The sequence below is a fragment of the Hyla sarda genome, chromosome 10, assembly GCF_029499605.1.
Source record: "Hyla sarda isolate aHylSar1 chromosome 10, aHylSar1.hap1, whole genome shotgun sequence".
In the NCBI taxonomy this organism is placed as follows: domain Eukaryota; kingdom Metazoa; phylum Chordata; class Amphibia; order Anura; family Hylidae; genus Hyla; species Hyla sarda.
Window position 1 is genome coordinate 10,056,294 of NC_079198.1, and position 18,900 is coordinate 10,075,193.

At 42.0% G+C, this 18,900-nt stretch overlaps 1 protein-coding gene across 1 annotated transcript in view; it reads right to left on the bottom strand.

Annotated features, from left to right (window-relative positions):
- Positions 1–3,753: 3,753 nt before the first annotated feature.
- Positions 3,754–18,900, bottom strand: part of LOC130293786 (epithelial membrane protein 1-like) — a 31,370-nt gene continuing 16,223 nt past the window's right edge. The window contains exons 2-5 of the mRNA XM_056542885.1: positions 14,660–14,835; positions 14,218–14,346; positions 9,822–9,944; positions 3,754–4,686 (exon numbers count right to left, since the gene is read on the bottom strand). Of these exons, the coding sequence (XP_056398860.1) occupies positions 4,478–4,686; positions 9,822–9,944; positions 14,218–14,346; positions 14,660–14,835 (637 nt within the window). The 3' untranslated portion in view covers positions 3,754–4,477. The remainder of the gene's footprint in view (positions 4,687–9,821; positions 9,945–14,217; positions 14,347–14,659; positions 14,836–18,900) is intronic.

Sequence of the window (18,900 nt, forward strand, 5' to 3'; positions counted from 1 at the left end):
TCTTTTTCAAATGATTTTGTTTTCAAGATTAACGAATTTTTGAATTGTGCAAGTAAGGGGGTTATCTATATAATTGAGTGCCCGTGCAAGAAACAATATGTGGGACGCACATCACGGGCACTCAAAACCCGAATATTGGAACATCGTTATAATATTAAGAAACAAAATGAGAAACACCCCCTTTCTGCACATTTCAAACAGTATCATCAGGGGAATCCAAATAACCTTAAATATATGGCCATACAACAAATTCAACATGATTGGAGGGGGGGTAATTTTATTAATAAAATGTCAAGAGCCGAATCGAGGAAAATCTTCGAATTCGGCACCTTGGCTCCTAGAGGTCTGAACAGTGATCTAGAAATATTTGGTTTTTTGGATTGAAAGTGAGGATGGGCCCTTTGGACGGTCTGTCGGCGTTTGACTGTTTCCCAGTACTCCGACAGACCCTTCGTCGGGCCCTTCTCAACCCTACCACAGAGAAAGCTGGGAGTTCCATATCTGCATGTACTAGTAACATATACCTTTGAGTCTGTAGATGTCCCATTTTGCTACCATATTTACATTATACTATTTAGGGATGCCCGTTAGTCCGTGATATTTATTTTCCATATTCATATTTCTAATTTTATTTTTATTATTATTATTATTATTATTTTTATTTATCGTTATTTTTACATGTATCATTTTATTTTATGTTTATTTTTATTTTTATTATTTTTGAATATTTTTCCGTGTATATATATGGATATACATATATGTTTTACATATTTACATTATTTTTTATTATCGTATATTTGATTTTTATTTGCATTTTATATATATATTTTTTATACATTTTTTATACATATTCGTTTACATATATATTATTCCCTTTCCATAATTAGATATTATGTTATTTCAGTGTCAGTTCCAGTATCTTACTGGTATTGAATAGTATTAACAGCTTTTCTCCTTTGTTTCCTTTATGTCTTTTAATTATATATGTAGTATATATAAATTCTGATGTTATATAGTTTGTATAAAAATGTTGATATGTTCACAGATGAGCTTAAATAGTGTTTATCTATTTACTTTTTCTTTTTATATTTGGATAGTGTCCACAATGGTAATTAATAGATTTTTTGTTCAGGATGTGAGGTCATCAGTTAGGTCATTAGGAAGGGGCGTGATTTAATGATATATAAACCATTAGTTTGTTGTAATTCACACGTTCCGCTGCTGAAGAAAAAACCGAGGAAGGTTTTGAAACGCGTCCAGCAATTCAGACATTGCGATATTGAGCCTGTTATTAAAGAATACTCTTCTGAGAGAATAAGCAATCATTCGCCAAATCCAAGGCATTCATCACAGTGAACCATCTCCCGAGCGCGCGAACTTTGCACGAGGAACGCCGCCGGGTTATTCACTCTGCTTATCGAATATAAAAATTACCAGTGAGAAGCCAATTGGACCATCTGCAATAAGGACTTGAGGTCTACAGACCACCATCATTTCAAGTTGACCAGATCAAGGGACTCCGCTTGACAGCGCTGCAGTCCCCCAAACGGTGCCCACCACCGAGTGCTGCGAGCTTAGGAGTTGGCCGAGACTCCAGCAGCACGATCCCTGATAGAGGCAAGGCACCGGCCATACAACGCTTGACAGCCGGCCCCCAGAACCATATCAAAGGGAGATCCGTGACATTTCGGAGTGGTGAGCATTATATGCAATGTACTACCAACTGGCTTCTTTGATGTATGTCATACGCAGAAATACTTAAAGAGTGATTTTGAATGATTGTCCACTGTTCACAAAGTGCCACATTGTATCACTGAGTTGGTGTAATTAGTTGCCAAGATTTGGACGGATACAGCACTACCGCATCAATTGATTACTCACAAGCGGATACATTTTACTATATTTTCTATATTGAAGATCTCCGGAAACAAGTGTTTTTTGAATGAACATTTATATTGTGCTGTTCCTCAAGATCAGGAGATCTTTATATCTTTATACTGATATTACAGGCTCAAATTGCATATCAATTTTATAGTTGTTATTAGTTTTTTATATTGGGATTATTATATTTTATTGTTATGTAATTAATTAGGGAGGTACAAGGGCCCTGTACATCCCTATTTGGTTTCTTTTTTACATTTTATATTAATAAATACTTATTAATTAAACTAGATATCTTTGACCCTTGAGCCCCATTTATTATTTCTTCCAGATTTGTAAATTACTTCTATTAAAAAATCCTAATCCTTCCTGTACTTATCTGCTGCTGTCTGCTCTAGAGGAAGTTGTGTAGTTCCTTCCAGTCTGACCACAGTGCTCTCTGCTGACATCATGACCACAGTGCTCTCTGCTGACACCTCTGCCCATGTCAGGAACTGTCCAGAGCAGGATAAGTTTGCTATGGGGATTTGCAATTCAACTTCCTCTGGAGCATACAGCAGCTGATATGTACTAGAAGGGTTAAGATTTTTTAATAGAAGTAATTTACAAATCTGTTTAAAGCATGACTGTCATTAGTAAGAAAAAAAAATGCTTAAAGGGGTACTCCGGTGGAATTTTTTTTTTTTTAAATCAACTGGTGTCAGAAAGTTAAATGGATTTGTAAATGACTTCTATTTAAAAATCTTTAACCTTCCTGTACTTTTTAGCAGCTGTATGCTACAGAGGAAATTCATTTCTTTTTTAATTTATTTGTTGTCTTGTCCACAGTGCTCTCTGCTGACACCTCTGTCCGTGTCAGGAACTGTCCAGAGCGGAATAGGTTTGCAATGGGGATTTTCTCCTGCTCTGGACAGTTCCTGATACGGGCATCAGGTGTCAGCAGAGAGCACTGTGGACAAGACAAAAAAGAAATTCAAAAAGAAAAGAATTTTCTCTGTGGTATACAGCTGCTAAAAAGTACTGGAAGGATTAATATTTTTTTTAATAGAAGTCATTTTCAAATCTGTTTAACTTTCTGGCACCAGTGGATTTAAAAGAAAAATAAAATAAATGTTTTCCACCGGAGTACCCCTTTAAATCAGTGTAGTAATGTGCCCTAAGACCTGTATGCATAATAATATGCATGTGTTAATATGTAAAATACCTTTAGATCTATATATTACCATGATCAGTCTTTGGAATTCCTCTCAGATGCTGGGGGTGTTTCCCCTGGAGTATGATGAGCTCCTCTCCTCACCCTTCTCTCCTCTCATGAGATCTGCACAAACATTTTTACATTTGCAAAGCATACTGCCTAAATGCATGTGCTCCATATAACTCTAGTGCAGCCATGTGAAACTATATGGTGCAAGAACAGAAGAAAAAACCTACATTTTGTGCCCAAAAAAAATAAATAAAGATTTTTCAATGTTCACAGCTTTGTGACCAAAGTACATGCTTTTTTTTAACCCTAAAGCAGCCATGTGAACCTATATGGTGCAAATCCACAAGAAATCAGTTCATAAAAGGACCAAAGAGAAATCATTTTGCATATAAATAATTGTTTAGCACCTTGTATTGCTTGTCACTGTGCGTGTGAATGCTTTTCATGTGAAGATGCTGCACGCTGTCTGCATCTTGTCCTGATCCCACAGGTGATCTCCCCACACAGAAGAAAGCTGAATTATACATGTGCTGAGTGAGGAGAGAAAACCGCACCCCCACTCCCCCTCCCTTCAGAATTTTAGTCCTTTTCTTTGTCGTCAGGACCAAAGAGCCCTGGATACCAGGGTTCGTTTTCAAAACCAAAGAGACAGAGACCCCTAGTGGCCATGGTTTTAAACATTTATTTCCCATCTTTTTCAATAATATTTTTTTAATGAAGTATATTAGGAAAATGCTTCGTTTTTAAGGAAGTATTAAATGGAAAAAAAAAAATTCTAAAGACAGTAATGCTTTAAAGGGGTATTCCTGGCAAAAACATTTTATCCCCTATCCAAAGGATAGTGGATAAGATGTCTGATTGCGGGGGGCCCGCTGCTGGGACCCCCCGTGATCTCCCTGCAGCACCCGCATACTATGCAGGTGATAAGTCTTTAGTTTCGGAAACCTCCGGGATTCCGGGACTGGGGACGTGACGTCAAGCCACGCCCCCTCCATTCATGTCTATCAGAGGAGGCGTGGCGTCCAGAGCAGGAATGGTTTGCTGGGGGGGATTTGGACCGAGATGTCAGCAGAGAGCACTGTGGTGAATAAATTCAAAAAAGAAAAGATCTTCCTCTGTAGTATACAGCAGCTGATAAGTACTGGAAGGTTTAAGATTTTTAAATAGAAGTCATTTACAAATCATTTTCACTTTCTGGCACCAGTTGATTTACCGTAAATAAAATGTTTGCCACCGGAGTACCCCTTTAAAAAAAACAGGGAGGGATAATTCCTAAGGAATGAAAGAAATTGAATTTTTTGATTTTTTTTTTTTTTGAGGAATTTCCCTATAAATGAGGGATATCTTGTCAGCTTCTCCACCCATGAGGAGTCTACAGGAGGTATTTCCCCTTTAAGAGACAATTACAGTGGCCGGCACCTCTTCGGTTCCTGGGTATGGCGGCGGATTATCGTTGCCATACATCGGCTTTTCTTGTACGGTGGAAGCTGAATTATCGATGCCGTGCACCAGGTTCGCTGGTATGGAAGTGGAAGGCAGATTTGCTACTACGGCGGAAGGTTTGTCAGGTTCTACACAGGCGTGAATTAAACTTACGGTAGCTGTGAAGAAAGAAACATTGGATCAGTCATAACAGAAAAGACACCGGATAGCGTGAAAACCACATTTTTTTCCGAATTCCACCATAAAGTGCAACGTTTCGGCTATGTAGCCTTTCTTAGGCATGCTTAAAGGGGTACTCCGGTGGAAAACGTTTTTATTTAGGTCTTTATAAGTCAACTGGTGCCAGAAAGTTAAACAGATTTGTAAATTACTTCTATTAAAAAATCTTTACCCTTCCAGTACTTATTAGCAGCTGTATGCTACAGAGGAAATTCTGTTCTTTTTCAATTTCTTTTTTGTCTTTGTCCACAGTGCTCTCTGCTGACACCTGATGCCCGTATCAGGAACTGTCCAGAGCAGCATAGGTTTGCTATGGGGATTTTCTCCTGCTCTGGACAGTTCCTGACACGGACAGAGGTGGCAGCAGAGAGCACTGTAGTCAAACTGGAAAGAACTACATAACTTCCTCTGTCTAGTCCTACCTTGGACTCACTAGTTCCTTGTTGTTCTACATAACTTACTATTGAAGGTAGTGCTGGGCGGTATACCGCTATACCGGTCGGGCCCCTCCCCCACCCTCCATGTCAATAAAAAAAATTTAACTTACCCGAAATGGGGGTGGTCCGGGCCATCCATCCTTCCTGTAGTGTCCGGCGGCATTCCGGGTGGAGGGTGAACCGGTCCGGGCTGTCCTTCTTCTCCGGGGGTCCTCTTCTCCACTCCGGGCAGGCTCCGGCCTAGTAATGCTGCATAGACGCCGCTGCGCCGTTACGTCAGGTGGAGAAGAGCCTGGAGAAGCCTGGAGAAGAGGACCCCCGGAGAAGAAGGACAGCCCAGACCGGTTCACCCTCCACCCGGAATGCCGCCGGACACTACAGGAAGGATGGATGGCCCGGACCACCCTCCCCGGACGGTCCCTGCAGCAACTGGGAAGGTGAGTCAGGGTTCTGGGATGGACAGGGGTCTGTATAATATACTATACCTACAGTAGGCCCTCCAGCTGTTGCAAAACTACAACTCCCAGCATGCCCTGACAGCTAACGGCTGTCCGGGCATGCTGGGAGTAGTAGTTTTGCAACAGCTGGAGGCACCCCTGGTTGGGAAACACTGACCTATACTATACACTACTATATAGTCCAACATGCTGGGGGTAGTAGTTTTGCAACAGCTGGAGGCACCCCTAGTTGGGAAACACTGACCTATACTATATACTATTATATAGTCCAACATGCTGGGAGTTGTAGTTTTGCAACAGCTGGAGGCACCCCTGGTTGGGAAACACTGACCTATACTATATACTATTATATAGTCCAACATGCTGGGAGTTGTAATTTTGCAACAGCTGGAGGCACCCCTAGTTGGGAAACACTGACCTATACTATATACTACTATATAGTCCAACATGCTGGGAGTTGTAGTTTTGCAACAGCTGGAGGCACCCCTGGTTGGAAAACACTGACCTATACTATACACTACTATATAGTCCAACATGCTGGGAGTTGTAGTTTTGCAACAGCTGGAGGCACCCCTGGTTGGGAAACACTGACCTATACTATATACTACTATATAGTCCAACATGCTGGGAGTTGTAGTTTTGCAACAGCTGGAGGCACCCCTGGTTGGGAAACACTGACCTATACTATATACTACTATATAGTCCAACATGCTGGGGGTAGTAGTTTTGCAACAGCTGGAGGCACCCTGGTTGGGAAACACTGACCTATACCATATACTACTATATAGTCCAACATGCTGGGAGTTGTAGTTTTGCAACAGCTGGAGGCACCCTGGTTGGAAAACACTGACCTATACTATACACTACTATATAGTCCAACATGCTGGGAGTTGTAGTTTTGCAACAGCTGGAGGCACCCCTGGTTGGAAAACACTGACCTATACTATACACTACTATATAGTCCAACATGCTGAGAGTTGTAGTTTTGCAACAGCTGGAGGCACCCCTGGTTGGAAAACACTGACCTATACTATACACTACTATATAGTCCAACATGCTGGGAGTTGTAGTTTTGCAACAGCTGGAGGCCCCTTGGTTGCAAAACACTGACCTATACTATACACTACTATATAGTCCAACATGCTGGGAGTTGTAGTTTTGCAATAGCTGGAGGCACCCCTGGTTGGAAAACACTGACCTATACTATACACTACTATATAGTCCAACATGCTGGCAGTTGTAGTTTTGCAACAGCTGGAGGCCCCTTGGTTGCAAAACACTGACCTATACTATACACTACTATATAGTCCAACATGCTGGGAGTTGTAGTTTTGCAACAGCTGGAGGCACCCCTGGTTGGAAAACACTGACCTATACTATACACTACTATATAGTCCAACATGCTGGGAGTAGTAGTTTTGCAACAGCTGGAGGCACCCCTGGTTGGGAAACACTGACCTATACTATACACTACTATATAGTCCAACATGCTGGGGGTAGTAGTTTTGCAACAGCTGGAGGCACCCCTAGTTGGGAAACACTGACCTATACTATATACTATTATATAGTCCAACATGCTGGGAGTTGTAATTTTGCAACAGCTGGAGGCACCCCTAGTTGGGAAACACTGACCTATACTATATACTACTATATAGTCCAACATGCTGGGAGTTGTAGTTTTGCAACAGCTGGAGGCACCCCTGGTTGGAAAACACTGACCTATACTATACACTACTATATAGTCCAACATGCTGGGAGTTGTAGTTTTGCAACAGCTGGAGGCACCCCTGGTTGGGAAACACTGACCTATACTATATACTACTATATAGTCCAACATGCTGGGGGTAGTAGTTTTGCAACAGCTGGAGGCACCCTGGTTGGGAAACACTGACCTATACCATATACTACTATATAGTCCAACATGCTGGGAGTTGTAGTTTTGCAACAGCTGGAGGCACCCCTGGTTGGGAAACACTGACCTATACTATATACTACTATATAGTCCAACATGCTGGGGGTAGTAGTTTTGCAACAGCTGGAGGCACCCTGGTTGGGAAACACTGACCTATACCATATACTACTATATAGTCCAACATGCTGGGAGTTGTAGTTTTGCAACAGCTGGAGGCACCCTGATTGGAAAACACTGACCTATACTATACACTACTATATAGTCCAACATGCTGGGAGTTGTAGTTTTGCAACAGCTGGAGGCACCCCTGGTTGGAAAACACTGACCTATACTATACACTACTATATAGTCCAACATGCTGGGAGTTGTAGTTTTGCAACAGCTGGAGGCACCCCTGGTTGGAAAACACTGACCTATACTATACACTACTATATAGTCCAACATGCTGGCAGTTGTAGTTTTGCAACAGCTGGAGGCCCCTTGGTTGCAAAACACTGACCTATACTATACACTACTATATAGTCCAACATGCTGGGAGTTGTAGTTTTGCAACAGCTGGAGGCACCCCTGGTTGGAAAACACTGACCTATACTATACACTACTATATAGTCCAACATGCTGGGAGTTGTAGTTTTGCAACAGCTGGAGGCACCCCTCGTTGGAAAACACTGACCTATACTATACACTACTATATAGTCCAACATGCTGGGAGTTGTAGTTTTGCTACAGCTGGAGGCCCCTTGGTTGCAAAACACTGACCTATACTATGCACTACTATATAGTCCAACATGCTGGGAGTTGTAGTTTTGCAACAGCTGGAGGCACCCCTGGTTGGAAAACACTGACCTATACTATACACTACTATATAGTCCAACATGCTGGCAGTTGTAGTTTTGCAACAGCTGGAGGCCCCTTGGTTGCAAAACACTGACCTATACTATACACTACTATATAGTCCAACATGCTGGGAGTTGTAGTTTTGCAATAGCTGGAGGCACCCCTGGTTGGAAAACACTGACCTATACTATACACTACTATATAGTCCAACATGCTGGCAGTTGTAGTTTTGCAACAGCTGGAGGCCCCTTGGTTGCAAAACACTGACCTATACTATACACTACTATATAGTCCAACATGCTGGGAGTTGTAGTTTTGCAACAGCTGGAGGCCCCTTGGTTGCAAAACACTGACCTATATTATACACTACTATATAGTCCAACATGCTGGGAGTTGTAGTTTTGCAACAGCTGGAGGCACCCCTGGTTGGAAAACACTGACCTATGCTATACACTACTATATAGTCCAACATGCTGGGAGTTGTAGTTTTGCAACAGCTGGAGGCCCCTTGGTTGCAAAACACTGACCTATATTATACACTACTATATAGTCCAACATGCTGGGAGTTGTAGTTTTGCAACAGCTGGAGGCCCCTTGGTTGCAAAACACTGACCTATACTATACACTACTATATAGTCCAACATGCTGGGAGTTGTAGTTTTGCAACAGCTGGAGGCCCCTTGGTTGCAAAACACTGACCTATACTATACACTACTATATAGTCCAACATGCTGGGAGTTGTAGTTTTGCAACAGCTGGAGGCTGTAGGGTTGTTTGTTACATCTATTTAAAAGGGTACTCCACTGCCCCAGTGTTCAGATCATTTAGTTCCGCTACGACACCTCAATGCAAGTCTCAATGTAAAAAAATAAAAATACCGTGAAATACTGTGATACTTTAGAAAAATACCGTGATACTCATTTTTGGTCATATCGCCCAGCACTAATTGAAGGGTTGATTGTCGCATAGGCGTAATCTTGCAATAATATCCTTGTAATATACATAACTTCCTCTGTAGTATACAGCAGCTGATAAGTACTGGAAGGGTTAAGATTTTTAAATGGAAGTAATTTACAAATCTGTTTAACTTTCTGGCACCAGTTGCTTTGAAAACATTATATTTTTTCTTCGGAGTACCCCTTTAACCCTTAGATTATTGTTTTCCAACCAGGGTGCCTCCAGCTGTTGCAAAACGAAAACTCCCAGCATGTCTGGGGATGCTGGGCATTGTTGTTTTGCAACAGCTGGAGGTACCCTGGTTGGGAAACACTGCCCTAGACTATTAATGTTCATTTAGATAGGAGAAAAGTGGCAGGTGTGTTAGAAGAAGGGGTGGGGGGCAAACCTTATTTTTGCACAGGGGTCCTCACTGTCTGTGTCCACCCCTGGTAATCCTGTATATAAGCGTTACCAATATTTATAATACCTACCGCTTATAGTAACCAGACATGAGCTCAGCCAGCCCAGTACGAAGCCGTATGAAAAGTGTCCCAGATCAGGGGCCAAACCAAAGTAAATCGATGCAAAAAGCATCCCAAGAAATCCCAGCGCCGCTGAAAAAAAGGCAAAAATGCTTAATGATTTGGTGGTTCCTTATACTTCTCTTCTGATTTTGGGTACCATACTTTTTGCTCATGTGATAGCTTAGTCTATATATATATATATATATATATATATATATATATATATATATATATATATATATACAGTCATGGCCGTAAATGTTGGTACCCCTGAAATTTTTCTAGAAAATGAAGTATTTCTCACAGAAAAGGATTGCAGTAACACAGGTTTTGCTATACACATGTTTATTCCCTTTGTGCGTATTGGAACTAAACCAAAAAAGGAGGAAAAAAAAGCAAATTGGACATAATGTCACCAAACTCCAAAAATGGGCTGGACAAAATTATTGGCACCCTTAACTTGGTTGCACACCCTTTGGAAAAAATAACTGAAATCAGTGGCTTCCTATAACCATCAATAAGCTTCTTACACCTCTCAGTCGGAATGTTGGACCACTCTTCCTATAAGCATCAATAAGCTTCTTACACCTCTCAGTCGGAATGTTGGACCACTCTTCCTATAAGCATCAATAAGCTCCTTACACCTCTCAGACGGAATGTTGGACCACTCTTCCTTTACAAACTGCTCCCGGTCTCTCTTATTGGAAGGCGCCTTTTCCCAACCGTAATTATAAGATCTCTCCACAGGTGATCAATGGGATTTAGATCTGGACTCATTGCTGACACTTCAGAACTCTCCAGCGCTTTGTTGTCATCCATTTCTGGGGCTTTTTGACTTATGTTTGGGGTCATTGTCCTGCTGGAAGACCCAAGATCTCGGACACAAACCCAGCTTTCTGACACTGGGCTGTACAGTGCGACCCAAAATCCTTCATAATCCTCAGATTTCATGATGTCTTGTACACATTCAAGGCCCCCAGTGCCAGAGGCAGCAAAACAACCCAAAACATCACTGACCTCCACCATATCTCACTGTAGGTACTGTGTTCTTTTCTTTGTAGGCCTCATTCCCTTTTCGGTAAACAGTAGAATGATGTGTGTCACGATTCGGCAGGCTGGAGGTGGATCCTCTGTGCCAGAGAGGGATTGGCGTGGACCGTGCTAGTGGACCGGTTCTAAGTCACTACTGGTTTTCACCAGAGCCCGCCGCAAAGCGGGATGGTCTTGCTGCGGCGGTAGTGACCAGGTCGTATCCACCAGCAACGGCTCAACCTCTCTGACTGCTGAAGATAGGCGCGGTACAAGGGAGTAGACAGAAGCAAGGTCGGACGTAGCAGAAGGTCGGGGCAGGCAGCAAGGATCGTAGTCAGGGGCAACGGCAGGAGGTCTGGAACACAGGCTAGGAACACACAAGGAAACGCTTTCACTGGCACAATGGCAACAAGATCCGGCGAGGGAGTGCAGGGGAAGTGAGGTATAAATAGGGAAGTGCACAGGTGACGGTACTGATTAAAACCCATGCGCCAATCAGTGGCACACCGGCCCTTTAATTCGCAAAGACCCGGCGCGCGCGCACCCTAGGGAGCGTGGCCACGCGCGCCGGGACAGCACAGACGGGGAACGAGTCTGGTAAGCGGGTCGGGATGCGCATCGCGACGGGCGCGTCCCGCATCGCATCCCGGCTGGGAACATTATCGCAGCGCACCCGGTCAGCAGGTCTGACCGGGGCGCTGCGAACAGGAGAACGCTGTGAGCGCTCCGGGGAGGAGCGGGGACCCGGAGCGCTCGGCGTAACAATGTGCTTTACCAAAAAGCTCTATTTTGGTCTCATCTGTCCCAGAAGGATTTTGGTTACTCAAGTTCATTTTGGCAAAATGTAGTCTTGCTTTTTTATGTCTCTGTGTCAGCAGTGGGGTCCTCCTGGGTCTCCTCCATAGTGGGGTCCTCCTTGGTCTCCTCCATAGTGGGGTCCTCCTGGGTCTCCTCCATAGTGGGGTCCTCCTTGGTCTCCTCCATAGTGGGGTCCTCCTTGGTCTCCTCCATAGTGGGGTCCTCCTTGGTCTCCTGGCATAGAGTTTCATTTCATTTAAATGTCGACGGATAGTTCGTGCTGACACTGATGCTCCCTGAGCCTGCAGGACAGCTTGAATATCTTTGGAACTTGTTTGGGGCTGCTTATCCACCATCCGGACTATCCTGCGTTCTCTTCCGTCCACGCCCAGGGAGATTAGCTTCAGTGCCATGGGGTGTAAACTTCTTGATAATGTTGCGCACTGTGGAAAAAGGTAAATCTAGATCTCGGGAGATGGACTTGTAACCTTGAGATTGTTGATTTTTCTCCACCATTTTGGTTCTCAAGTCCTCGGACAGTTCTCTTCTCCTCTTTCTGTTGTCCATGCTTAGTGTGGCACACACACACAAAGGGAATAAACATGTGTATAGCAAAACATGTGTTACTTCAATCCTTTTCTGTGAGAAATATATATATACAGTGCTGCATGTGATAGCTCAGTTTATGTATACAGTGGAGAAAAAAGTATTTATTCAGCCACCAATTGTACAAGTTCTCCCCCTTATAAAGATGAGGCTGTAATTTCCATCATAGGTTATAACCTCAACTATGAGAGACAGAATGAGAAAAAAATCCATAAAATCACATTGTCTGATTTTTAAAGAATTTTTTTGCAAATTATGGTGATAAATAAGTATTTGGTCAATAACAAAAGTTCATCTCAATACTTTGTTATATCCCCTTTGTTGGTAATGACAGAGGTCACATGTTTTCTGTCTTCACAGGGTTCTCACACACTGTTGCTGGTATTTTGGCCCAGTCCTCCATGCAGATCTCCTCTAGAGCAGTGATGTTTTGGGGCTGTCACTGGGCAACACGGACTTTCAACTCCCTCCAAAGGTTTTCTATGGGGTTGAGATCTAGAGACTGGCTAGGTCACTCCAGGACCTTGAAATGCTTCTTATGAAGCCACTCCTTTGTTGCCCGGGCGTTGTGTTTGGGATCATTGTCATGCTGAAAGACCAAGCCACATTTCATCTTCAATGCCCTTGCTGATGGAAGGAGGTTTTCACTCAAAATCTCAAAATACATGGTCCCATTCATTCCTTCCTTCACATGTATCAGTCATCCTCGTCCTGGTCCCTTTGCTGAAAAACAGCCCCAAAGCTTGATGTTTCCACCCCCATGCTTCACAGTAGGTATGGTGTTCTTTGGATGCAACTAAGCATTCTTTCTCCTCCAAACACGACAAATGCTCTCTAACAAACTTCAGACTGGCCTGGACATGTACTGGCTTAAGCAGGGGGATACGTCTGGCACTGCATGATTTGAGTTCCTGGCAGCGTAGTGTGTTACTGATGGTAGCCTTTGTTACTTTGGTCCCAGCTCTCTGCAGGTCATTCACTAGGACCCCCTGTGTGGTTCTGGGATTTTTGTTCACCGTTCTTGTGATCATTTTGACACCACGGGGTGAGATCTTGTATGGAGCCCCAGATCGAGTGAGATTATCAGTGGTCTTGTATGTCTTCCATTTTCTAATAATTGCTCCCACAGTTGATTTCTTCACACCAAGCTGCTTGCCTATTGCAGATTCAGTCTTCCCAGCCTGGTGCAGGTCTATAATTTTGTTTCTGGTGTCCTTCGCCAGCTCTTTGGTCTTGGCCATAATGGAGTTTGGAGTGTGACTGTTTGAGGTTGTGGACAGGTGTCTTTTATACTGATAACAAGTTCAAACAGGAGCCATTAATACAGGTAACGAGTGGAGAACAGAGGAGACTCTTAAAGAAGAAGTTACAGGTCTGTGAGAGACAGAAATCTTACTTGTTTGTAGGTGACCAAATACTTATTTTACAGAGGAATTTACCAATTAATTCATTAGAAATTCTACAATGTGATTTCCTGTATTATTTCCCCCTATTCTGTCTCTCATAGTTGAGGTTATAACCTATGATGATAATTACAGCCTCTCTCATTTTTTTAAGTGGGAGAAGTTGCACAATTGGTGGCTGACTAAATACTCCCCCCCCCCCCCACTGTGTGTATATATATATATATATATATATATATATATATAGTGCTCATGTGACAGCTCAGTATATATATATATATATATATATATATATATATACAATGCTCATGCAATAGCTCAGTTTATATACATACATATATATATATATATATATATATATATATATATATACATACAGTGCTCATGTAATAGCTTAGTGTATATATATATATATATATATATATATATATTTCTCATGTGATAGCTTAGTATATACATATATATATATATATATATATATATATATTTCTCATGTGATCGCTCAGTTGTATATACATTCTTACCATTAAAGAGACTCACTCTTCCAATTAACCTCTTACTATCTTCTTCACCAGCATAAAGGGTAAATATTACATAGATGTTGGTTAAAATGTTAAATATGAGAAAGAAGACCAGGAGGACCTTGGAATGGACTAAGAAAGAAAAAAAAAGAGACGTCAATACAACATGAGACAACATAAGATGGCGAGACATGTCGGGGCAGTCCAAGGCAACCAGGGACGGCTGGGGGACAACTAATATGGACGTCAGATTCTATATTCTACTATTGTTCAAGCACAAGGAAGAGGCGGTGCTCTTGGGTTAGACTCCACCCCCTTGACTCATAGTTATATGTCGGTGCCCTCTAGGACAAATTGGTCCTGACATTCAGGACACTAGAGAAGCTGGACTGGTGGCCATACTGGTTGAGAGAGAAATGTGCCTGAGTTTGTTATGACGACTTACTTATTGCCGAGTGGGATACGCAGAATTGTCTGTTGCAGGATTTCCAGATTCCGGCATAGTTCCTATTGTCAGGGGTGACGGCCCAGCGATTGGTGGAGATGGCGATGAGGAGGAAGAGATTGCTGACGGACAACATGATCCCCACCGACAATCGCAGCCAATAGGACTCTGAACGGCTGCAAAGGAACAGAGAATACACCCAAAGTAACCACACAGTAATCTCCCGGGGTAACTAAGCCTATCATGTGTGATACACTCGGCTGAACTTATGTATCTAATCCTATCATGTGTGATACACTCAGCTGAGGTTATGTATCTAATCCTATCATGTGTGATTCACTCAGCTGAACTTATGTATCTAATCCTATCATGTGTGATACACTCAGCTGAGCTTATGTATCTAATCCTATCATGTGTGATTCACTCAGCTGAGCTTATGTATCTAATCCTATCATGTGTGATACACTCAGCTGAGCTTATGTATCTAATCCTATCATGTGTGATACACTCAGCTGAGTTTATGTATCTAATCCTGTCATGTGTGATACACTCAGCTGAGCTTATGTATCTAATCCTATCATGTGTGATACACTCAGCTGAGGTTATGTATCTAATCCTATCATGTGTGATTCACTCAGCTGAACTTATGTATCTAATCCTATCATGTGTGATACACTCAGCTGAGCTTATGTATCTAATCCTATCATGTGTGATTCACTCAGCTGAGCTTATGTATCTAATCCTATCATGTGTGATACACTCAGCTGAGCTTATGTATCTAATCCTATCATGTGTGATTCACTCAGCTGAGTTTATGTATCTAATCCTGTCATGTGTGATACACTCAGCTGAGCTTATGTATCTAATCCTATCATGTGTGATACACTCAGCTGAGATTATGTATCTAATCCTATTGTGGTAGCTTGGGGGTGTAGGGTTGGTAGTGTGTAGCTGTGCAGTGATGAAAGGGTGTTGGATTAACCCTTAACTGTCGTGACGCCAGGGTGCGGGTTCCTCTCTGTATATGTATCTTACCGCCACCCGTCCCAGGAACGATAGGGAGGAATAAAGGATTGTCCACAACCGGAATCATAGTAAACTGAAGATAACTTTACTGCAGATTTTATGCAGGTTAAACGTAGTAACAGTCTTTACAGAGGACCGGACTTTAGGCTCCTCACAGGTTTGGTTGGGACCTTGTAGGGAATAAGCTTGAAGGATTTGCTTTACGCTGTTCCCCTGGATTTAGGGGAATTGTTTAGGTCCAGCAGTCACGTAGGATTAGGATTAAGACTGAACTCGCGGTTTGGTATTCGGCTGGAGTTAGCGGCTTCAGGCCTAGATTTGTAGCTCCGCTCACTGTCATATCCCAAGGGAAAAAGAGCGAGGATTGGATAACAGCGCCCTTATATCTAAAGGGGCGGGCTTCAAGCTTATTGGTCCCCCAGACCTGTCAGTCCTAATACAAAGCATTGTGGTACAACATGTGACATGAACACATGACCTGGAAGATCCTTAACCTTAGCAGAACAATATAATTATTAATCATGTGACCTAAGGTCCTGGAAGCAACATTTACACTACACATTGCTGTGGGCAACTTTTCCTCTGCACAGGTTTTGATAAATCTCCTCCTTTAAGCCTACCATATGTGATACTGTCTGCTGAGCTGGTGTATCTAAGCTTATGTGTAATGCTGTCTGCTGGTGTATCTAAGTATATAATGTGTGATACTGTCTGCTGAGCTGGTGTATCTAAGTATATAATGTGTGATACTGTCTACTGAGCTGGTGTATCTAAGTATATAATGTGTGATACTGTCTACTGAGCTGGTGTATCTAAGTACATAATATGTGATACTGTCTGCTGAGCTGGTGTATCTAAGCTTATGTGTAATGCTGTCTGCTGAGCTGGTGTATCTAAGTATATAATGTGTGATACTGTCTACTGAGCTGGTGTATCTAAGCTTATGTGTAATGCTGTCTGCTGAGCTGGTGTATCTAAGTATATAATGTGTGATACTGTCTACTGAGCTGGTGTATCTAAGTATATAATATGTGATACTGTCTGCTGAGCTGGTGTATCTAAGCTTATGTGTAATGCTGTCTGCTGAGCTGGTGTATCTAAGCTTATGTGTAATGCTGTCTGCTGAGCTGGTGTATCTAAGTATATAATGTGTGATACTGTCTACTGAGCTGGTGTATCTAAGCTTATGTGTAATGCTGTCTGCTGGTGTATCTAAGTATATAATGTGTCATACTGTCTACTGAGCTGGTGTATCTAAGTATATAATATGTGATACTGTCTGCTGAGCTGGTGTATCTAAGCTTATGTGTAATGCTGTCTGCTGAGCTGGTGTATCTAAGTATATAATGTGTGATACTGTCTACTGAGCTGGTGTATCTAAGCTTATGTGTAATGCTGTCTGCTGGTGTATCTAAGTATATAATGTGTGATACTGTCTACTGAGCTGGTGTATCTAAGTATATAATATGTGATACTGTCTGCTGAGCTGGTGTATCTAAGCTTATGTGTAATGCTGTCTGCTGAGCTGGTGTATCTAAGTATATAATGTGTGATACTGTCTACTGAGCTGGTGTATCTAAGCTTATGTGTAATGCTGTCTGCTGGTGTATCTAAGTATATAATGTGTGATACTGTCTACTGAGCTGGTGTATCTAAGTATATAATATGTGATACTGTCTGCTGAGCTGGTGTATCTAAGCTTATGTGTAATGCTGTCTGCTGAGCTGGTGTATCTAAGCTTATGTGTAATGCTGTCTGCTGAGCTGGTGTATCTAAGTATATAATGTGTGATACTGTCTACTGAGCTGGTGTATCTAAGCTTATGTGTAATGCTGTCTGCTGGTGTATCTAAGTATATAATGTGTCATACTGTCTACTGAGCTGGTGTATCTAAGTATATAATATGTGATACTGTCTGCTGAGCTGGTGTATCTAAGCTTATGTGTAATGCTGTCTGCTGAGCTGGTGTATCTAAGTATATAATGTGTGATACTGTCTACTGAGCTGGTGTATCTAAGCTTATGTGTAATGCTGTCTGCTGGTGTATCTAAGTATATAATGTGTGATACTGTCTACTGAGCTGGTGTATCTAAGCTTATGTGTAATGCTGTCTGCTGGTGTATCTAAGTATATAATATGTGATACTGTCTGCTGAGCTGGTGTATCTAAGCTTATGTGTAATGCTGTCTGCTGAGCTGGTGTATCTAAGTATATAATGTGTGATACTGTCTACTGAGCTGGTGTATCTAAGCTTATGTGTAATGCTGTCTGCTGGTGTATCTAAGTATATAATATGTGATACTGTCTGCTGAGCTGGTGTATCTAAGCTTATGTGTAATGCTGTCTGCTGAGCTGGTGTATCTAAGTATATAATGTGTGATACTGTCTACTGAGCTGGTGTATCTAAGCTTATGTGTAATGCTGTCTGCTGGTGTATCTAAGTATATAATGTGTGATACTGTCTACTGAGCTGGTGTATCTAAGTATATAATATGTGATACTGTCTGCTGAGCTGGTGTATCTAAGCTTATGTGTAATGCTGTCTGCTGAGCTGGTGTATCTAAGCTTATGTGTAATGCTGTCTGCTGAGCTGGTGTATCTAAGTATATAATGTGTGATACTGTCTACTGAGCTGGTGTATCTAAGCTTATGTGTAATGCTGTCTGCTGGTGTATCTAAGTATATAATGTGTCATACTGTCTACTGAGCTGGTGTATCTAAGTATATAATATGTGATACTGTCTGCTGAGCTGGTGTATCTAAGCTTATGTGTAATGCTGTCTGCTGAGCTGGTGTATCTAAGTATATAATGTGTGATACTGTCTACTGAGCTGGTGTATCTAAGCTTATGTGTAATGCTGTCTGCTGGTGTATCTAAGTATATAATGTGTGATACTGTCTACTGAGCTGGTGTATCTAAGTATATAATATGTTATACTGTCTGCTGAGCTGGTGTATCTAAGCTTATGTGTAATGCTGTCTGCTGAGCTGGTGTATCTAAGTATATAATGTGTGATACTGTCTACTGAGCTGGTGTATCTAAGCTTATGTGTAATGCTGTCTGCTGGTGTATCTAAGTATATAATGTGTGATACTGTCTACTGAGCTGGTGTATCTAAGTATATAATATGTGATACTGTCTGCTGAGCTGGTGTATCTAAGCTTATGTGTAATGCTGTCTGCTGAGCTGGTGTATCTAAGCTTATGTGTAATGC